Source organism: Pseudorca crassidens, chromosome 2 (genome assembly GCF_039906515.1).
Source record: "Pseudorca crassidens isolate mPseCra1 chromosome 2, mPseCra1.hap1, whole genome shotgun sequence".
Classification (NCBI taxonomy): Eukaryota; Metazoa; Chordata; class Mammalia; order Artiodactyla; family Delphinidae; genus Pseudorca; species Pseudorca crassidens.
Window position 1 is genome coordinate 179,937,524 of NC_090297.1, and position 19,054 is coordinate 179,956,577.

Below are 19,054 nucleotides of genomic sequence, written 5' to 3' on the forward strand. Positions count from 1 at the left end.
ATTTGGCTATTACCACTATTTTCCAGAGACAAATCCCAAGGCTACAAACGTGTCATAGATTTATCCAGGTTCCAATCCTACAAAGTAGTAGAGCCTGTTTTCTTCATCATGGGCTGAGCCTCCCTCACTTGTCATGGAGGAGACTGTACTACACCAGGCCAGCATGGGTTCCACTGGATTCCCATCCGTGGGTTTGCCTTTGGATTCTGAGCCATTCAGCTGTGATTCCCACCGTTTCCATGCTGTTAAAGCAGTTTGACATAAGGGATGCTTTCTAAACATGAATGGTTTTAAGTTTCTCTTACTGCACTCACTGAATGAAACTGAGCAGGATACTGCCTTTTGTTTTTCAGTCTCCTAGACCTTCCCTGAGTTCCAAAGGGCAGATTCACTTAGTAATTAGGGGAGTGAGGGAATGCAGAAAGAAGCAATTGTGCTCCATTTATAGCTATTATAAAATACTGGCTATATTCCCCCTGTTATCCAATATATCCTTATAGCTTATTTTATACCTACAGTTTCTCTTAATCTCCTACCCCTATATAGCCCCTCCCTCCTTCCCTCTCCCCACTGGCAACCACTAGCTTGTTCTCTATATCTGTGAGTCTGCTGCTTTTTTTGTTATATTCACTAGTTTGTATAACCTTTAAAAATTGTGAATCACTGTATTGTATATCAAGTATACTTCAATAAAGAAAGGAAAAGAAAAGAAAAAAGGCAAGGAAAGAAAAGAAAAGGATAGTACAGCAATGGGGCCTGGTCATGGTTCCTCCTTGGGGGACGTACAAAATATTTACATACATATCTCTGAGTTCTGTGGGAACTAAGGCTCCCACCCTGGTGGAGGATGGTAACGTCAGACAGAGCATAAACTCGTGGACCCAGACCGGTTGGAACGAGAAGGCTGATGATTGAGATTCCTGGAATACCACCTCCAACCAATCAGGTTGATGATTGAGATTCCTGGAATACCACCTCCAACCAATCAGAGGAGGGTAACACACCCTGCAGCCCCCTCCCCAAATTTTGCCTATAAAATGTCTTCCCCAGAAACCATCAGAGAGTTCAGGTCTTTAGAGCACCTGTTGCCCCGTTCTCCTTGCTTGGCCCTTCAATAAACCTTTCTCTGCTCCAAACTCTGACCTTTCAGTGTATTTGGCCTCACTGTGTGTTGGGCACAACAGTTATTTAATCTGTCTTAAACTCTGTTTCCTCATCTGGAAGCAGTGCCTAGCAACAAGGTAACTATGCCTATAAAGGGGCAGTGGCAAGGCTCTACCAACACAATGTATGTGACCAGCATTGAAGATGGAAACCAACAGACAAGAGTACCTCACAGACAAGAAGTGACCTCACTCAACAGTACGTCACCCAGGAATCAGGACAGTGCCCGAAGTAACAGGTAATCAAAATAAAATGAAGTGAAAGAAAAAAACTAACCAAAAAAAAAATGTAAGCCATTCTTATCTCTATTTTATAAATATTATTACAAACAATAAAGATGGCATAGATTTAACACATTTTCTCACGTATAAGATTGGATCTTATTTTTTTCTCTTACATCGAACTCTCCCAGTACACTAGTACCAAGTACACCTGGAATGCAAAATCCATTTATCCCCACACTCAGCCTGGATACTGAGAAGAAAACCACACCTTTCTGTGCCCATAACATGACTTTGCAATAATGCCACTGTCTTCCTTAGCGTTATTCTCATCTCTTCCTAATCCTAGTAAGTCCCCACATGAAAAGAGCCTCATTAAATACAATTCCCAACTCTTGATAAACTTTGACCTTCCTTTCCCCACTCCAAGACATTGACAAAGCTCTCTTGAGTCTTAATTAGCTCTATCTGATTGCAGGCATGTTTTAGATTTGTGGGGAGAAAATTCATCTTTGGCTATTATAAAACCACTCTTATTTCTTAGGTGGACTTGAGTCTTTGACATGTCCAGGCCAACTTTTTTTGGATCCCAGGTATATGTTTTTATTCATGGATGGCTCACTTGGTGTACAAATTTTGAAGACTTTTATATAAAGTTGTGAAGAGCGGTGTTGGCTAGGAAGGCAAGGAACAAGGAGTTTTAAGCAAAGGCAGATGTTCTGTTATCCTGAAGATTCCAAAGGCATTTATGACAGCAGTCATGCATCTTAACAGGTGACAGGCAGGTGGATGGATGCTCATGGGATAGAAGAGCAAACAACTTTCAATTTTAATAAATATTTATAAACCAAAAAAAAAAAAGCTCTCTTGAGGTGACAGCCTCCCTTACATAAGCAATAAACTTGGCTTTGTCTCAGATTGTGAGCTTGTGTCTCATATGATCTCCTTTGGGAACTGACTTTCAACAAAGCCTACAAGTTTTCTAGGACTTTAAGGATTTATGAAAACTGCAAATTCCTATGTAAATGTAGATGTCTTGACATAGTACTCGTGATATTATCAATAATGGACATTATAAGTGAGTATATATACTCCTGTTGAGTTTAACTCTTTCATATATCATGCTTTCAATTTATGATTACCGATGATGGAACGAGATACCTCCATCATGTTCACTTGTGATATAAATGGTTCAGATCCATCAATCCATACTTTTAAAAAATTATAAATTAAGATTTTAGCCCCCATATAGGAATTCAAAACAGCATTTTTATTTTTACTATTTCATGGCATTTCTCTCTACATGTAGAAATTTTAGAGTTCGTCTTTCAACCCAAAAGGTTAAATGCAACTTACTTCATGATGTGAATTCTTACCTTTTCGAGCTTGGAAAGAGCAAGGGAGTAACAGTCTTTGGCTCTGAATTGCATGAATCTCATGTTGGCTGGGTGGGTGAGCTCTGTGATAATACTGAGACTGGAAAACAACCTGCATTTCAAAGAAACATTTGCATTACGCTAACAATCCAATATGGTATTTTTTAGAACAACATATTTATGAGTGAGTAATACCTAGCTGTAGGCATAAAACTACATGCCATTATAAGAGCAGGCCATGCCACATCACCTGTTCTGTGCAGTGCAAGAAAAATGAAACCCTCTTTCCCAAAGAATATTTTAACCAACATTTTAGCACCATAAGAAAAATAAATTCAGTAATTTGGCTTTTATTAGGCATTTTCTCGCCACACATTCATAAAGCTGATGGAAGAAGTTATCTCATGGATAATATTGAAATAGAAATTTGTAAGATGAATATCCGGATTGGCAAAATTTTCCTATGATGAGCTTATTGTTCATAATTGAGTTCTTTGATCTTCTATGGTTCCCTGTCCTCATAGTATGTGCCTTTAAATGCCAAATCCTGCTACAATGAACTTCTGAGAAGAGCAGCTATTTTAACTGAAATAACAACTCATTGTAATGAATTGAGGCCATGGCTCAATTGATGGCATTGTTCTAGAAGGATCCTGAGACTGCCCACTTGCCCAGAGTTTTGCATTAGCGTTCTTTCCATTTACCTCCTCTCCCTCAAAAACACACACGTGTGCAAGTGCACACATACCCATGCACATGCATGATTTCTCCCCCCCCCAAAAAACCGGGCAAAATAAAACCACAGCAAACACCTTCTTATTGTCGCTGTGCTTGATGATCTGATCTCTGATCTGATGATCTGATGTCCGTGATCACTGGTAGCTGTCCTGGCTCAAATATTTTGAGATTCGCTGTGGCGGCCACATCATGGGATAATCAGCTTTGCTCTCCATACAATATGTCTTCAAACCCAGTTATGGCCACTTCAAATTCCTACCAGTAGCTGAACCCATGCCTTGAACTCAGGCACTAGAACTGACTGAAATATGCTGGCCAGAAACATCTGACTCGTGGCTCAGAAACAAATCAGCATCTCCAGCTGACTCGCATTATCTGCGGGGTCCAGGAGTGAGGGCACTGTTACTCCATCTGCCTGAGCGCTTGGCTTGGTGTCTTAGAGAGGAAGCTGGGAGCCCTGACTCTGAACTCCAGAATGACGGATGCGATTACCCCTTTCCTCGGCTCTAACTCCCTAAAGTTGATGGATGGTTTGCTAGACCCTCTCCCTCCTCCCAGGGAGTGAGGGTCTGCCTGCAGGCTTGCTGGGCCTTCCCTGAGGGGCCCTCAGGTCAATTTCCAGGGGGCTTAGTCACCCTATCAGTTAAGACCTAAAAAATGCTTAAAAATGCTATATTTCAGAGTTATCTGTGAAAACTACATGTGCCCTCTTGATTACATTGCTGGACCGGTATCGAGACTTACCTAATCAAAGCCTTTGCAAACTACGGTATCATCAGGTGTTTCATGAGATCCACTCTTCGGAGGAATAAATATAGCCACACGGCCTCATCTCCATTTTGAGAGCAAATATTATTGTACTTTAAGTACAACAGGTAACTTGTAATAAGTTGGATTGAAATAATATCAGCAAAAGAACAATCAGAACATAATTTCTTTTGTTGACTTTTAATGTTAAAAGTATAATTTTATTGGGCTTTCCTGGTGGCGCAGTGGTTGAGAGTCCGCCTGCCGATGCAGGGGACACGGGTTCGTGCCCCGGTCCGGGAAGATCCCACATGCTGCGGAGCGGCTGGGCCCGTGAGCCATGGCCGCTGAGCCTGCGCGTCCGGAGCCTGTGCTCCGCAACAGGAGAGGCCACAACAGTGAGAGGCCCGCGTACCGCAAAGTATAATTTTATTCGTGCAGTTCATCACGGTTTACAATAGTTCTGTTACCTTGAGTTGATTGAGGAAACACTAAACCTCAGATCCTGTACAGGAGAGGTGGTATGAAACTTAGAGATACAGTTTGTGAAAGACTTAGCACAGTGTCTGATACATAACAGGTCCTGTTCCTTAGTTGTGGCGGTATTACTATTTTCTTAACTTTTTTCTTTTTTCTCCTGTTGCTATTTCTGCTTGAAATGTAGTTTCCTCCTTCCTTACTTTCCTCCTCCACCCCTATATTTGGAATCTCAACAATTATTTAAAGCTCTTATCAAATCTCATTGAGATGAAGCTGTACCATTGCTTAAAGTCAGAATCCACAGTGGCTCCTGGTATTTGGTTTATTTGTAATACTGCTTATTACATTGCATTTTGCACTAAACTCTGGTTGGTTTCATCCACACCTCAGCCCTCCTACTAAAGCACAGCAGCCAGGAAGGCAAAGTTTCCCTCCTAGTGTCCTAGTAGTTCACATTATATTCCTCTAATTGATAATTCTTTGTTACAATAAACACATCTCGCAGTTCTGATTTGTGTATTTTTGGTTTAGTGGATTAAATCTTGGTGAAGAAGGGGTGTGATTTAACTAGATTAGTTTATGGAGAAACACCATATAATCTGTATTCCTCAGGACTTTCTTTTAGAAGCTCTATTCTCACTCAAAAGTCCCCAATGGTAGCACATTTGATTAAAAGTTCATTTTCTCAGAAACTTTTGAAAAATTAGAAGAGTGGCCTGATAGAAAAAAATATCAATTGACTTTTGGGCTGGTGCAACTCCATCTGGTAAGCCTAAGAAATGACAAATCTCGTACCATCTGGAAGTTTCACAAGTATTCACTTAAGAAATATCTCAGGGCTTCCCTGGTGGCACAGTGGTTGAGAGTCCGCCTGCCGATGCAGGGGACACGGGTTCGTGCCCCAGTCCAGGAAGATCCCACATGCCGCTGAGCGGCTGGGTCCGTAAGCCATGGCTGCTGAGCCTGCGCGTCCAGAGCCTGTGCTCCGCAGCGGGAGAGGCCACAACAGTGAAAAGCCCGCATACCACAAAAAAAAAAAAAAAAAAAAAAGAAATATCTTAAAAGAACGATGTCTCTAAAGATATTTACCATGATATGGTGTGTCAATTGGCTGTCAAAACAGAAACTAAAATGAATAAATAAGAGCAACATGGACGAATGAAGATAAAGCATGTAGTCTCATTTAGAGAATAAATGCCATATTCATGATCTGAGCTTCTACAAAGGAAAATTAACTGACCTGAGGTTTTTCTCTTTGTCTTTTCACTTTTTTTTTTTTTAAATCTTTTGGAAGGTTAAAGAAAGGTCCAAAACCCGATAATATCTAAAATTTACAGAGCATTATTCTTAGAGCTTTCCATGTATTGATTCATGTAATCTTCAGAACATCAGGTTAAGGACCTCCTTCTTTTGGGCTTCCATCTGCACCCCCTGTTCCCTGGGAGGAGCTGGGGACATATGGCTCACTCCTGACTCTGCCTTTTCAGTATCTCTGGGTGTGTGCTGGTCTGAGCCAGGCCATGAAGTGAGCGCAGCCCTACAGGGCAGGCCCAGTGGTTGTCTAGCAGGGCTCCTGATCAGGGTTCTCCACTACTGCCAGTGTACCAACGCTACACAGTTCTGCCTAGCATGGGATCCCCAACTGCCTGACTTCTTTGGGTCTCGATAGTTACCAACTTGTTTAGGAAATCGAGAGAGTCACTTACCATTTCTTCAAATTCCAAAAACTACTCTATGATTTACTTACAGTTATTAGTTTACAGTCGAAGAAACTGAGGCCCAGAAAAACCAAATAAAACGTTCAAGGTAACATTCTAGTAGGTAGCAGAGCCTGGGTCACACACAAACAGTCAGGGTCTAGAACACGAACCTGCCCCCCTCCCTATTTTAATAAATAGGTAGGTAGGAAAGGAAACTCAAATGACCCAAATAAAATAGTAAGTTATTAAGAATATCTAGTAACATGTTGGAGTTTCAGATATTACAAGTCAACTCTATTTTAAACTTTTGTAATCTCTACTTCTGTATCTATCCGGAAATAGGAGCTGTTAGATCATAACTTCATTATAGTTGTTTCAATTTACTGAGGACAATATTTAGTATCTAATTTAGCAAATAAATATCAAGTGTTTGCTGTTGGAGAGCTCTGGTCTCCAGGAGATAAAAAAGAAGTGGAACATGAAATTCCTGCCTTTATATTAGACTCTTATGATCTAATAGAGGAAACTGCAAGAAATTCATAAATTATAAGGTTGTACATATTTTTCTAAGGATGATAAATGTGGATGACTGAAATCTGTGGTTCAAAATTAAATAGCTTTAAGATGCTAGTGAATGGATAGCTTGTGAGGAACATCTTGGAAGGTACTGAGATATATGGCCAGAGAAGGAATTTCTGAGGAAGCAGAGTAAACAAATGAAAAATGTATCTCAACTTTTGGAAATTTTTATTTTCTTTGAGAAATATGGCTTTTATCTTTCACATATATTATTTTTCTAACTTTAGACAAATTTGTGACCACTTGAAATCTTTTGTTTATAATCCTTTTCTAACACATTACATCAAACAGAAATATATATATATATGTAGCCAGATGTATTTGAGGTCTTAGTAAGAGTCAGTAATAAAATGACTGAGTGATCTAGTCATTGTATTTACGTGACTTCTAGAGTTGAAATTAGATAGGACAACAAAATTTATGTGATGTGCCATTTCTGTTCTATATAATTGAACCTACACCATTTATGTTAAACTGAGAAACTGCACTAAGTCTGCCACCTAGTGAAAATCTAGAACTAAATAATACTTAAATAATGAAACATTTTATTGTAGTGCCCTTCGTATCTATAAAATATTACTTGTATTCAGTTATAATACTTTATATTTGCAAATTTGGTTGTCTAATAGATTTAATTATATATCTTTAAAATACTAATACTGTACATCCATTTCTGAGCCTTAATATGACCTAAATACATTTTGAATATATAACATTTTAGAATTAAATGACCTCATAAGTCTCTTTTCCCTAGGTACTAGGAGCATCATAAAGCAATATAGTAATTGAAAATAATGTAGTTTGTTCTATTTTAAATTGTTCTACAATTACTTCTCTAGTTTAAGTTTTAAATGACTTAATACTTTCCTTGTACACTGGAGTAAAACTTGCTATCCCAAAATGTCTTTGGCAGTTGAAATGGTTGTTTTTTCTTCAAGACACATTTTGATGGGCCAATTTACTCGGTGACCTAAGTATAATTGTGTAAAATATCTATGGAATTGTCATCTGCTTGAATTAATTCATTTAATAAATAATTTTGACATGCCCAGGTACGTTAACCAACACAAAGATGAAAACCATACCATATACTTCATTTCAGAGACTGGGAGAACTCTGAGACTAGCTGCCTGTATATATTAAAGCAAAACAAACAAACATCAGAACATACAAATCTGAAAATTATTTACAATATTTTAATAAAAATATTACTTAGTGAGCTAGTGTGTTACACTATAAATTTTGATCAGTGGTGGCTGGGAATGATGTTTCTGAATAACAAAGCGTGTCTATTATTATGAAAGGTATAGAAACACACTTAGATGCATGAGCCCCCAGTTTTAGACTATGATTGAATATTGGCACTAAAACAAACATGAATATATTTTTTCACAAATGTTTTTAAAACACTTTAGATCTGAGTCTGGGGTAGTAGTAATAAATGACAGTATAATAAATATCAGATATCTCCTGCATTTAAAATTTTAATCCATGTAAACCGAACAAAATATTAAAATTTTTGCACTGTATAAAAAAATCACTCTTGCATTGATATGTATTCGGTACCAATGTTTTGAATTACATCATTTCCCAAGTGCCTATGTGTGTTATTTCTTCAGTAAGACTATGACTATTTTGCCAAGCTAGAGATGATATTCCTTTTTTATTTTTAACTTGACATTTATGCTCTTATAGTCCTTGCAATTCAAAAGTCTTCTAACTGGTCGGTTTTCACCCACTCTCACTTTTCCCCAAACCATTCTTCACACTGTAGCTAAAATATTTTAAACTTTCCTATCTTTCAATGATTTCCTGTTATTCTTAAAATAAAGGGCAACTTACTAAAGTGTTCTTCAAAGCCATGAATAGTCTGGCTTCTGGTTTCCATCTCAGCCTTTGGCGTACCTTCCTCTGGCTCTGCTCCAAGTCCTTGGATGTTTAGTACCTAGCGCCTTGGTATTTGCTGCCCCCCTGTGGAATGCTCTGTTCATCTTTTAAGCCCACTTACTGCCTTTATCTTTTTAGTAAAAGACCAGTTCCTCAGGGAGAGGCATTCCTTCACCCACTGGACTAGATCACATATATTCTTCTATTTTCTTTCAGTAGTTGCCAAATTTATAATCCTCTAGCTAAGTCCTTAAATGACTTGCTTAATACTTTCCTTGGATAGTACAGCAAAACTTCCTACCCCAAAATGTCTTGGGCATTTGAAGTGGTTGCTTTTCATTCAAGGCACATTTTGATGTGCTTATTTAAATTTAATTTAGATACTAATACTCGTTCATAAAAATGTGAAAACGTTCAATATTTTCCGAATGTATCGAGCGCCTTGTTAGGTAAAACTTTAGCAAGAGAAACTTAAATTTGAAAGTGAGGATCTGCTTTTCTTATTTTATTTTATTATTTTTTTTTTTTTTTTCGGTACGCGGGCCTCTCACTGTTGTGGCCTCTCCCGTTGCGGAGCACAGGCTCCGGACGTGCAGGCTCAGCGGCCATGGCTCACGGGCCCAGCGGCTCCGCGGCATGTGGGATCTTCCCGGACCGGGGCACGAACCCGTGTCCCCTGCATCGGCAGGTGGACTCTCAACCACTGCGCCACCAGGGAAGCCCCCTGCTTTTCTTTTAATTTGGAAATCAGACAGGGGATCTTTGTGCTAGGGAGACTCACTTGAGTGTTTCTCTTAGAAATGTAAGGAAAGGTGCTTAGACAGGTAGGAGAGAAAGTTTAACAGGCTCTAACCTGACAAAGACCTTATCTGCCAATGTCTTCTGTGCTCTGAAATGCTCTCTGGGGGAGGTGGTGGGCCAGCTGCAAAGGATTCACAGTCTCTTCTGAGCAAAGTAGTGGAGGCATTCCCTTCCTCAGGGGGTCTGGAACCTCTGGGCTAGAGGTCATCCCAGAGGAAGTTTGCTGCTTTATGGGGCCACTAAGAACCCATAAAGGAAAACTCACCTTGCGAGAAAGAACACATCTGGGTAAGGACCCACTTAGGTCCTTCTGGAGAGGCAGCTCATGCTGGCACAAAGCACGGCTGGAGGTTCCTCTTGGTCCAGCCATCCTAGCACACACTTCAGAGTGCTCACTAAATGAGCATTAAAACTCTGGACACCATGCTCTAGGCTTTGGATGTTAAAGATGAATCACTTCCTGGGTAGTTCTCTGGGGCCAAACCAGCAAACAGGTAATTGCCACACAAGGTGGATGAAGACACATTAAACTGTGTTTTCCAGCTTTCAATCACAAAACTATGTCACAGATGCAATTGCAGACGGAAAAGAATTCTCCTCATGCCCCCAAGGCTCCCCTAACTTCTCCTCCCCTTTCCACCTCCCATGCACATAAACACTGCCAGTGAATTAAGGAGCTTCTGTTTGCCTTTGGTCTTTGGGGACTAACTTTTAAGGTCCTTGAACAATCCGGGGAGAAGAGAGCCCTGTTGAGTAAAGCTGTGAGTCCTAGTAAGCTGGGCAGGTAGGGGCTCAAACGATCAATCTGAGCTTCTGAATAACAAATTTAACCTTATTTCAGACTGGTCATACCAGTTACATCAATAGGTTGTGAACTAGAGCACTCTTACTTTCATTTCATACTTGAATTCCATCTCATTCTTGTCTCCTGAGCTCTAATATAAGCACAGATTGAAGACTTTTCTAACACATTCCTTCACAGTTTTAGAAGCAAAAAATGTAAAAGTCAAAAAACCCCACGTCCAAACAGAATGTCAAAATAATCAAGTTAAAATGGCATGGCCCAAACAGCTAAACAGTCAGAAATGCTAGCATAAAATGTAGCATCACCCCATATAAAGTAACAGTATACAGTACTCTTTATTTGCCTAGTACCATCCAGATACTATGGAGATCACAAGATTTGATTGTCTCCTAGAAATAAATAAGCCAAAGAAAATATTGCATCTAAATTCTTGCCCCAATTTTCTAACTAGTAAAGTAACCATAATGTCTGCTTACACACTTTCATGACCACGATATTTTAGAAACTGCAACTTGAGGACACTGCCAATTATTATCTGCCTATTATGTGCCTGGCGCTGCTGAGTGCTTCTCAGAAATCATCTCACTTAGTCCTTTTAGCAACCTTGCTTGGCAGGATGATGCAACAGTGTGGGCACATTCAGGCTGCATAGATTAAAATGAACTTAATGTTAGACTTTGGGACACTTCTGATTTAAATCCTAAACTCCATCAATACCAGCTGCATGACTCTTAAGATAGTTCTCACTTTACGTTAAAATGCTTCAGCATAAACAGTGTGATAGGTTCAAGGTTTGGTTTAAGAGAAACTCCAGGTGCAGCTAAGCATTCTATTTCACCACCCGGGGTGGCACAGTTTGTTTTTGTAATAAGAGTACACATACCAGAATTGAAATGACTTCTGTTAGCCAGACTTCTATCAACACCCCAGCCTTACTAGTTAGCCAGTAAGAAATTGGCTCTCGTTTGAGGAATGAATGATGGTCATAAAGATGCAAGGATTGGCTGAGATCTTTTAGACCTACTATTGTTGAAATAATTTCTAGGCCCAAGATGGAGTGGCTCCTGCCCTGGGTGCCACATCAGCAAACCAAAACCTAAACCTTCCTGTTCCTGTAAATGTCCCACTTGACCAGATATAGATTATAGTCAAGTCAGCCAATCCCCAAATGCCAAGCCAACTCTGGGCTCTGTACTTATATCCTTGTTCCTTATTCATTTCCTATTTTTTTTCTCTTCCTTGTTTCTTATTCTTTAAGCTATAAAAACTTTCTGCCTCTCACCCCAGTTTGGAGTTCTCTGTACCCTTGGGAATGCAGACTGTCCACTTCATGAAGTGTTAAAGTTTGTTTGTATTACCTAAGTTGTGTTCTTTAATCATGTTTAACACTATTTACTCTTGCATACTCGATGTGTAAGAATCTAGTTGCCTTGGAGATGGGGCCCTAGGCTTTTCTCCTGAATAAATAGTCTGCTATCCACCCACTGTGACTGGACTTCTGGGTGCCTGACGCTTACTTATAAGAGTAACTGGATCCTCTCTCTGGAGTGCTGTCATCTGCCTCTAGGAAATTTCATGCAAGCTGGTGGGTAGAAAATCTGAAAGGACAGAAAACTGGGAGTAGGAGGAAGACAGAAAAAGGAAACAGAGTTGAGATCTGTGTTAGCCCATAGTAGATAATCAGTAATTGGCTGTTTAGGGTTTCAGCACAGGACTGTTTCTCATGACTGATCTTGGAGTTTAATCCAGGTAAAGAGGGAAGAGAGCCCTCAGGTGACTAAGGACAGTAGAATCAGTGGACAGTAGATTCCAGCAGAAAACGACTGTTCGGAGTGGGGGATATGGGAAGCAATGAGGTAGAAAATAAGTAGTGGTGCTCAGAGAGTTGAATGAAATTCAGAATATGGCGGGGAGGAACTATTGGTATTCTAATGACCACGAGAATAGGTGGCTACGGTCAGACATCGAAAGGACCATCTGGGTAGGATTTTTGAAAACATCAAGAATTATGGTAGAAGCAGGGTTGGCAAGAGTCACAGTGAATCAAGAAATGAAACCTTCAAGGAATGTGGCAGAGTGACCTCAAGGGTGATATCTGACTGACTGCACCGATAAAAGGAAACTACCAAGTCTGTACGATTTGGGTCATTTATCTACATAAATGGTATTCCATATACCATAGGGACCCACTTGTATCTGACTGACTCTTTTATTATGTAAGACTAGCCTAGTTTAGCATGCCTAGATTAACAGCTGATGAATTACTCCATAAAAAAGTTTCATAGATTTTTTAAAGTTTATTTTAAATATTACCATATTTTTAAAAATAGAAGTATAGTTGATTCACAATGTTGTGTTAGTTTCAGGTGTACAGCACAGTGATTCAGTTACACATACATATATATATATATATATATATTCTTTTTCAGACTCTTTTCCCTTATAGGTTATTACAAAATATTGAGTAGAGTTCCCTGTGCTATACAGTAAGTCCTTGTTGGTTATCTATTTTATATATGGTCGTGTGTATATGTTAATCCCAATCTCATAGTTTATCCCTCCCCTCCTTTTCCCCTTTGGTAACCATAAGTTTGTTTTCTATGTCTGTGGGTCTATCATAATTTTTTTTTCCTGAAAAATATTGTTATATACTTAGAAAAATGATAATGCCTTTACAGACACAGGAAAAGAGAGAACAAAATCTGGGTATTTCATAGTTCTTCTCAAATTTCTGCTTGAAACTATTCAGTCTAGATGTTTTTATGAGCCATACAAATTGCATAATTTCTAAATGTTCTGCTGAAGATAGGTAACCTTAATAGTGAAAAGATCCAAAATCACTCATTCATTCATCCAGTCATTCTTTCAATATGTGATGCCTCCTCCACCAGGTACTCAGGGAAGGCGGCCTTCCCACCACCAGCAACCGCATGTGCAGCTGCCCTTAGTTATTCTGGTCATCTAGTTCATTGAAAAAGATTAATTAGAGCCTTTGCACCTCTCAGTAAGATGGGAGTTTATTATTCTCTTGAAATAAAAATAATTCATTCAGAGAATATGTCAAACCAATAGAACTGTCACCATAAGAGAAATAAACTCACAATAAGCTGAAAATTAAAATGGCACGTTTAATCAAAAAGACCAGGATCCTCTCCTGTTAAAACTATAATTAGCTTTTGCCAAGCATGGAATCAAAAAGTATGATTTCACTTTATTCATTGGCTATAAATCTCATCTATCTGAATTCATTTTCCACCCTGTGGTTTCCTTTTTCATTCTCTAGAGAAAAAAGAATGCTTATATATATGTCATATTTTCAACATGTGCTATGCTACCTTTAAATGTACTATTTACATAGCTCAATGACTAGTTAGCTATATTCTAAATGAACTGCCCATTACAGTAACTTTAGAGGGTGTATTACTCCTGGAACAGGAGGAGATTCTAATGCAAGTTAGGGTAGATTTTTCCAATTGCTGTGACAGATTCTTTACATACCTGATTTCCTGTCCTCACACTGACACTGTAAGAAGGGTTAATTATTCTCCACATGCATTTTATAGATGAGGGAAACTGAATTTCAATGAGGTTAAGAAACATACTCAAAGTCACAGTAATTTTCTGCGGGAACCTCTGGGATAGAGATCATTTCAGATGAAGTTTGTTGCTATATTGTTCCAAGGTCTGTAGCTTTTCCACTCTGCCCCACATAAGTGATAAGTCTATGGCTAATAATTATAGTAGCTAACATTTATTGAGAAATTGAAAACGACCAGGCAGGTACGAAGGCATTATATGTTCTTAAATCTCCAACAACCTTGTGATTAAGACATCAAGGTTTAGAGAAGGAAAGTAATTTGCCTAAGATCATATAATAAATAGTCAACTTAAGTGAGATACACAACTTGGCTCTCTCTCCTGAATTCTGACCTCAAACTATAAACAGATAACTATCCTCAATATATGGTTTACTACAATACAAAGGTATGAAGTGAGGAGAGATAAAGATAGAGTTCAGATTGCTTTATTCACTTTCATAATTTGGTAGCTCAGATATTTCCTTTAGACTTCTGCAAAATTCATAAAACTGAAATAATGATCTTTTAGTTATTTAAATTTTAAGATGATTTTAGGAAGAATCATTCCAAGTGACACCGATGTCTTGATTTATTGGCAATTTTGACTTTGCTCACAGCATGAACTTTTCTCTGGTCAGTATTGCTCATTCTTACGCAAAGATGACCCTAACGGGAATTCCTACCAGGATGGGTTTAATTATTGAAAGACAGGAAGTGTCTTTCATGAGGAAGTGAGGATAACATTGTGACTTGGCTCCTAACATGGGTATATTAGCCTTGCGATCTTTTCTTCCTGGTTATTCAGTATGTAAATGCATACCTTTGGCTACTGCTGGGCATAAAACCAAAATTAAACATGCGTGGTTTGGCAAAAATCATGACTGCTACTGCACACAGCTTTTTAGGATTTCTTAAACTATATGAAAAAACAAATGCATTATTCTTTTTATTTTTTTTATTTTTTTTGGCGGTACGCGGGCCTCTCAATGCTGCGGCCTCTCCCGTTGCGGAGCACAGGCTCCGGACGCGCAGGCTCCGGACGCGCAGGCTCAGCGGCCATGGCCCACGGGCCCAGCCGCTCCGCGGCATGTGGGATCTTCCCGGACCGGGGCACGAACCCGTGTCCCCTGCATCGGCAGGTGGACTCTCAACCACTGCGCCACCAGGGAAGCCCTCTTTTTATTTTTAAAAGAACTGCTGACCTGATGTTAAAAATTAAACTTCACACAGTACCAGCCATACATTAGGTCCTAAATAAGTATTTGTTTTATGATGAAAGGAATAGACATAACTGCAGTATAAATGTCTCATGTTCATTCTTTATACACAGAGTCACAGAGTCATATATCTCACAGATGTTTAAGGGCTGGGTTATCCAGACACTTACCTGAAAAGGGTCTGCACGTTTACAATCGTTTTGGCATCTGCCATGTAGTCTTCCTCGGCACTCATGGTGCTTTCTTTGTCCACAACCACCATGTTGGCAGCGAAAGTCACTCCACACCTGAGTAAATCGTCTAGACTTTGATAAAAACCAACAGAGAAAAATGAACTTTCAATAAATCTCAGTACTAGGATGGTGCTAAAACTTGCTTACACCCCTGTGCTTATAGGCGTATAGGTTGCCCTTATACGTGGCTTTCACAGAGTGGACACTGGTAGATGTTATGGGAAATAATATAAGACAATATTCTCTACTGATATGAAGTAAATTGTATTTGGGGTTTCTTTATGTTTCATTAGATCTCAACCATTTCAAAGCATGCGTTAAGGATCTTTATTTAATAATACTTATTAATTTTGTAAATAAAACATGGGAACACCCATTTTACAATCAAATAGAATTAGAACATGTTAGAACCTTGTTTTTACAATTAGCACATTATTTCAAAGACACGACATTCACACTTTTTATCCCTGAGGCACTTTTGGTAAGAATAGAAATGAACACATATTAATTTAGATGGTCAAGCCTAATAAAGAAATATATTTATTAAAAATACTTATTTTTAAATGTCTATTATTTATTTGTGTAAAGCTATGTGTTATAGATTGGTTCTACACAGCCAAGAGCACGTAAAATATATAAATATTGGATGCATTCAAGCCTACCTTCTAGCCACTTTTGAGCAAGTGATTGAAAGAAGTAATTTTGTTGGTTGCAGGAAATAATTGCTAAACTAGGACACAAGTTCCTATGAGTTACCACAGAGTCAGTCTTCTCCCCTATCACTGATAAAAATTTTACCTAACACTGAATTTAAAAACAATGTTACCATAAAAGCTGAATTAAGAAAACCATTATCTCATTGCCTTTGCTTCATACAAACTATAAAAATAGGACTGAACTGGATAAGGGAGATTGTATCAAAACTTGAATGAGTGCTAGAGTATTCTAGGTTCAGAACTGATTGAAGATAGATAAGAAGAATTGGGCTAATTGATTTCTACATCTTTTGATTTAAAATGAGAAGTGTAAAACTTAAAGAACAGTAGCTCTTTTTAGCTTCTTAAATGAAAGAGTCAGTTCCCCAAGGATCTTCTCCAAGTGCATGATCACTTGAATTAGTCATCTCACTAATTCACTAGAAGGAATTTTCCTTTTATGGGAAGGCGAGAGGCAGGATTTCTTACTCTTTTCTATGGCGAGCGAGTATTACCAAAGCTTTGAGTCAAAGATCCCCAGGAGTAGTCCAGAAAAAAATATTTCGCTTGAATCAGGCACAGTGTTCTGTGGCAGGGATTTTATGGCTAAAACTGTGGAAACAGAATGTTATTCCAAATAAATTTCCTATGGTGAGAGGGGCCAGGACCATAACATCCAATCAATATGATGACCAAGTTTAAATCTCTAGGAACACTTTACTAGGGTATTCCTTTTAGCTAGGAAATTCATAATTGTTCTTACATCTATTAAAATACATTTTTTAAAAAGAAAAAAGTAGGTGGAAAATGAATGTGATATGGTCCCTTATGTACCATAAAAATGATGCCTAAATCTTATGTCTTCACCAACCTTATTTTAGTGGTAATGCACTTTCTCATATTTCATTTCTTACAATCTTTACTTCCCTGATTAAAAAATTATAATTTTCTATATAGGAAAAGGGAAAGATAAGGTGGTAGAAGGTAAGCTTGACTGAAAAAAGATACACAAATAGAAGTGATAATAAAATATGAATATTTCATCAGCAATAAATCAATGAAGTTGAGACTTAACAAAAAACTTAGCTATGAGAATTCCTTTACTAAATAGTCACTAACTACCTAAACCTGTATATATCAGTTAATTCCATACTCAAAATATTGGCCGTTGTAGTTGACACATAACTTTGGCAAATGATTTTAGTAATTATTATTAAATATGAGTTTAAATCTAAAGAAATCTATAGAATCTATAGAAAATATATAAAATTGGAATGGCATTTCTGAACCACGTAGAAACTTTTTTGTTCTTCATGTCTTAACTTTAAATTATTTATATTCATTTAATATTGTATTGTATTCTTTCTTTCCTTTTTTTATTTGGCTTATTTTATTTGACCGATTTATTCTTATAATTCTGTGTCTACCATAATTTCTCCCCACTATCTTATCTACAAAGCCACTGCCCATTTTTTCTTTAGCACTATTGCTTTACGCAGTTTGGTCACCAGACGGTGGCCCAAGAAAAAAGTCAACATGGATGAAAAACAGTTACAGATAATCTAACTGACATTGCCCCTCTTTCTACCTTTCTCTGACTTCCTTTTCAAAGAGAACCAGAATGTAAAGGAATGAATATAGGTGAATGTTTGTGAGTGTGTTCTAATTCATTCATAGTTTTCTTTGCTTATTTATGTTTAAGGAAAATTTCAAACATAAGCAGAAGAGAATACTATATACTGAACCTCCTGTACCAATCACCCAGCTTCAATAATTAGCAACTTGTAGTCAATCTTGTTTCATCTCTAATCCCAGGGATTTGATCCTTTCCATTCTTCTTTTCCTCCCCGTAAATACTTTTATAGATGGAGAATTCATTATATAGTTTACATCAAAGAAGACAGATGAGAGGTTTATTTTATATCTTATAAATATAATGTTCTAATGAATTTTAATAGAATACTCTCACAACAAAGAAACATTACTATTGATAAAATATGGATTGATTTCATTTTCATGGATTTAAATAATAGTTTTAGTACAGCTACATTTTAGTTAGTTGGTTAGTATTATGCAACTGATAACATAAATTATATTAACGTAGAATGGAAGCTAAATATATGTTAATCTGTTTGGCCTTTAATGTGTCCACAACCAATAAACACTGTCAAAGTTACAAAGCTTTGTTTTTCAGCATCTACAAGATGAAATGTAAGCATGAAAGTTCTCAGTGGATAACTTTTAGCATTTTATTTGGAATGTTTTGGGCTGATTTTTTTTAGAATGGAAAATTAACACATTTTATAAGCATACTAGTTTTCTGATCTTTTAGTTTTTGTATTTGTTATAATGTCATCTTTATGCATATAACAATTTGTATTTTAAAACTGAAGCATTGCACACATTTGACCTTTAATTAACAAATTTTTGGAAGACTCTGATATGTTACCAGAATAGACTGTCAAGGAAATGCTCCAATTAATAAATCTGATTTAAAATGAGCATTTCCAAATTATTTTGAAGGTTTCCAGAAGTTATGATAATGATACCAATGCATCACAATGTTGAAATTCTAGGTTTTCTCTACAAAGATGTTAACAGTAATAAAGTTACTGCTATAGATGACACAAAACTGGAATAGCTTTAGAAAGGGAACAAAATTGACATGCAACAAGATTTGTTTTAATTCAACAACAGATTACTGCTTAGGAAGTTTGAATGCAAGATGTATAACACAAGAACATAAGCTCCACATGCAATAAACATATTTTCAACACTGAAATGGCAGATTACACTCATCATGCAACACAGGGGTGCAGCACATGACAAACCA

General features: G+C 37.8%; 1 protein-coding gene across 25 annotated transcripts in view; it reads right to left on the reverse strand.

The window, feature by feature from the left end:
- KCNT2 (potassium sodium-activated channel subfamily T member 2) overlaps positions 1-19,054 on the reverse strand; it is a 372,254-nt gene that overhangs the window by 66,989 nt on the left and 286,211 nt on the right. For all 25 annotated transcript variants that reach the window (XR_010941497.1, XM_067729796.1, XM_067729784.1 and 22 more), the window contains 2 exons: positions 15,464-15,598; positions 2,762-2,873 (listed from right to left, as the gene is read on the reverse strand). Coding sequence is in view for 24 of the 25 variants with exons in the window: in XM_067729796.1 (XP_067585897.1) it covers positions 2,762-2,873; positions 15,464-15,598 (247 nt within the window). In the remaining variant the exon portion in view is untranslated. The remainder of the gene's footprint in view (positions 1-2,761; positions 2,874-15,463; positions 15,599-19,054) is intronic.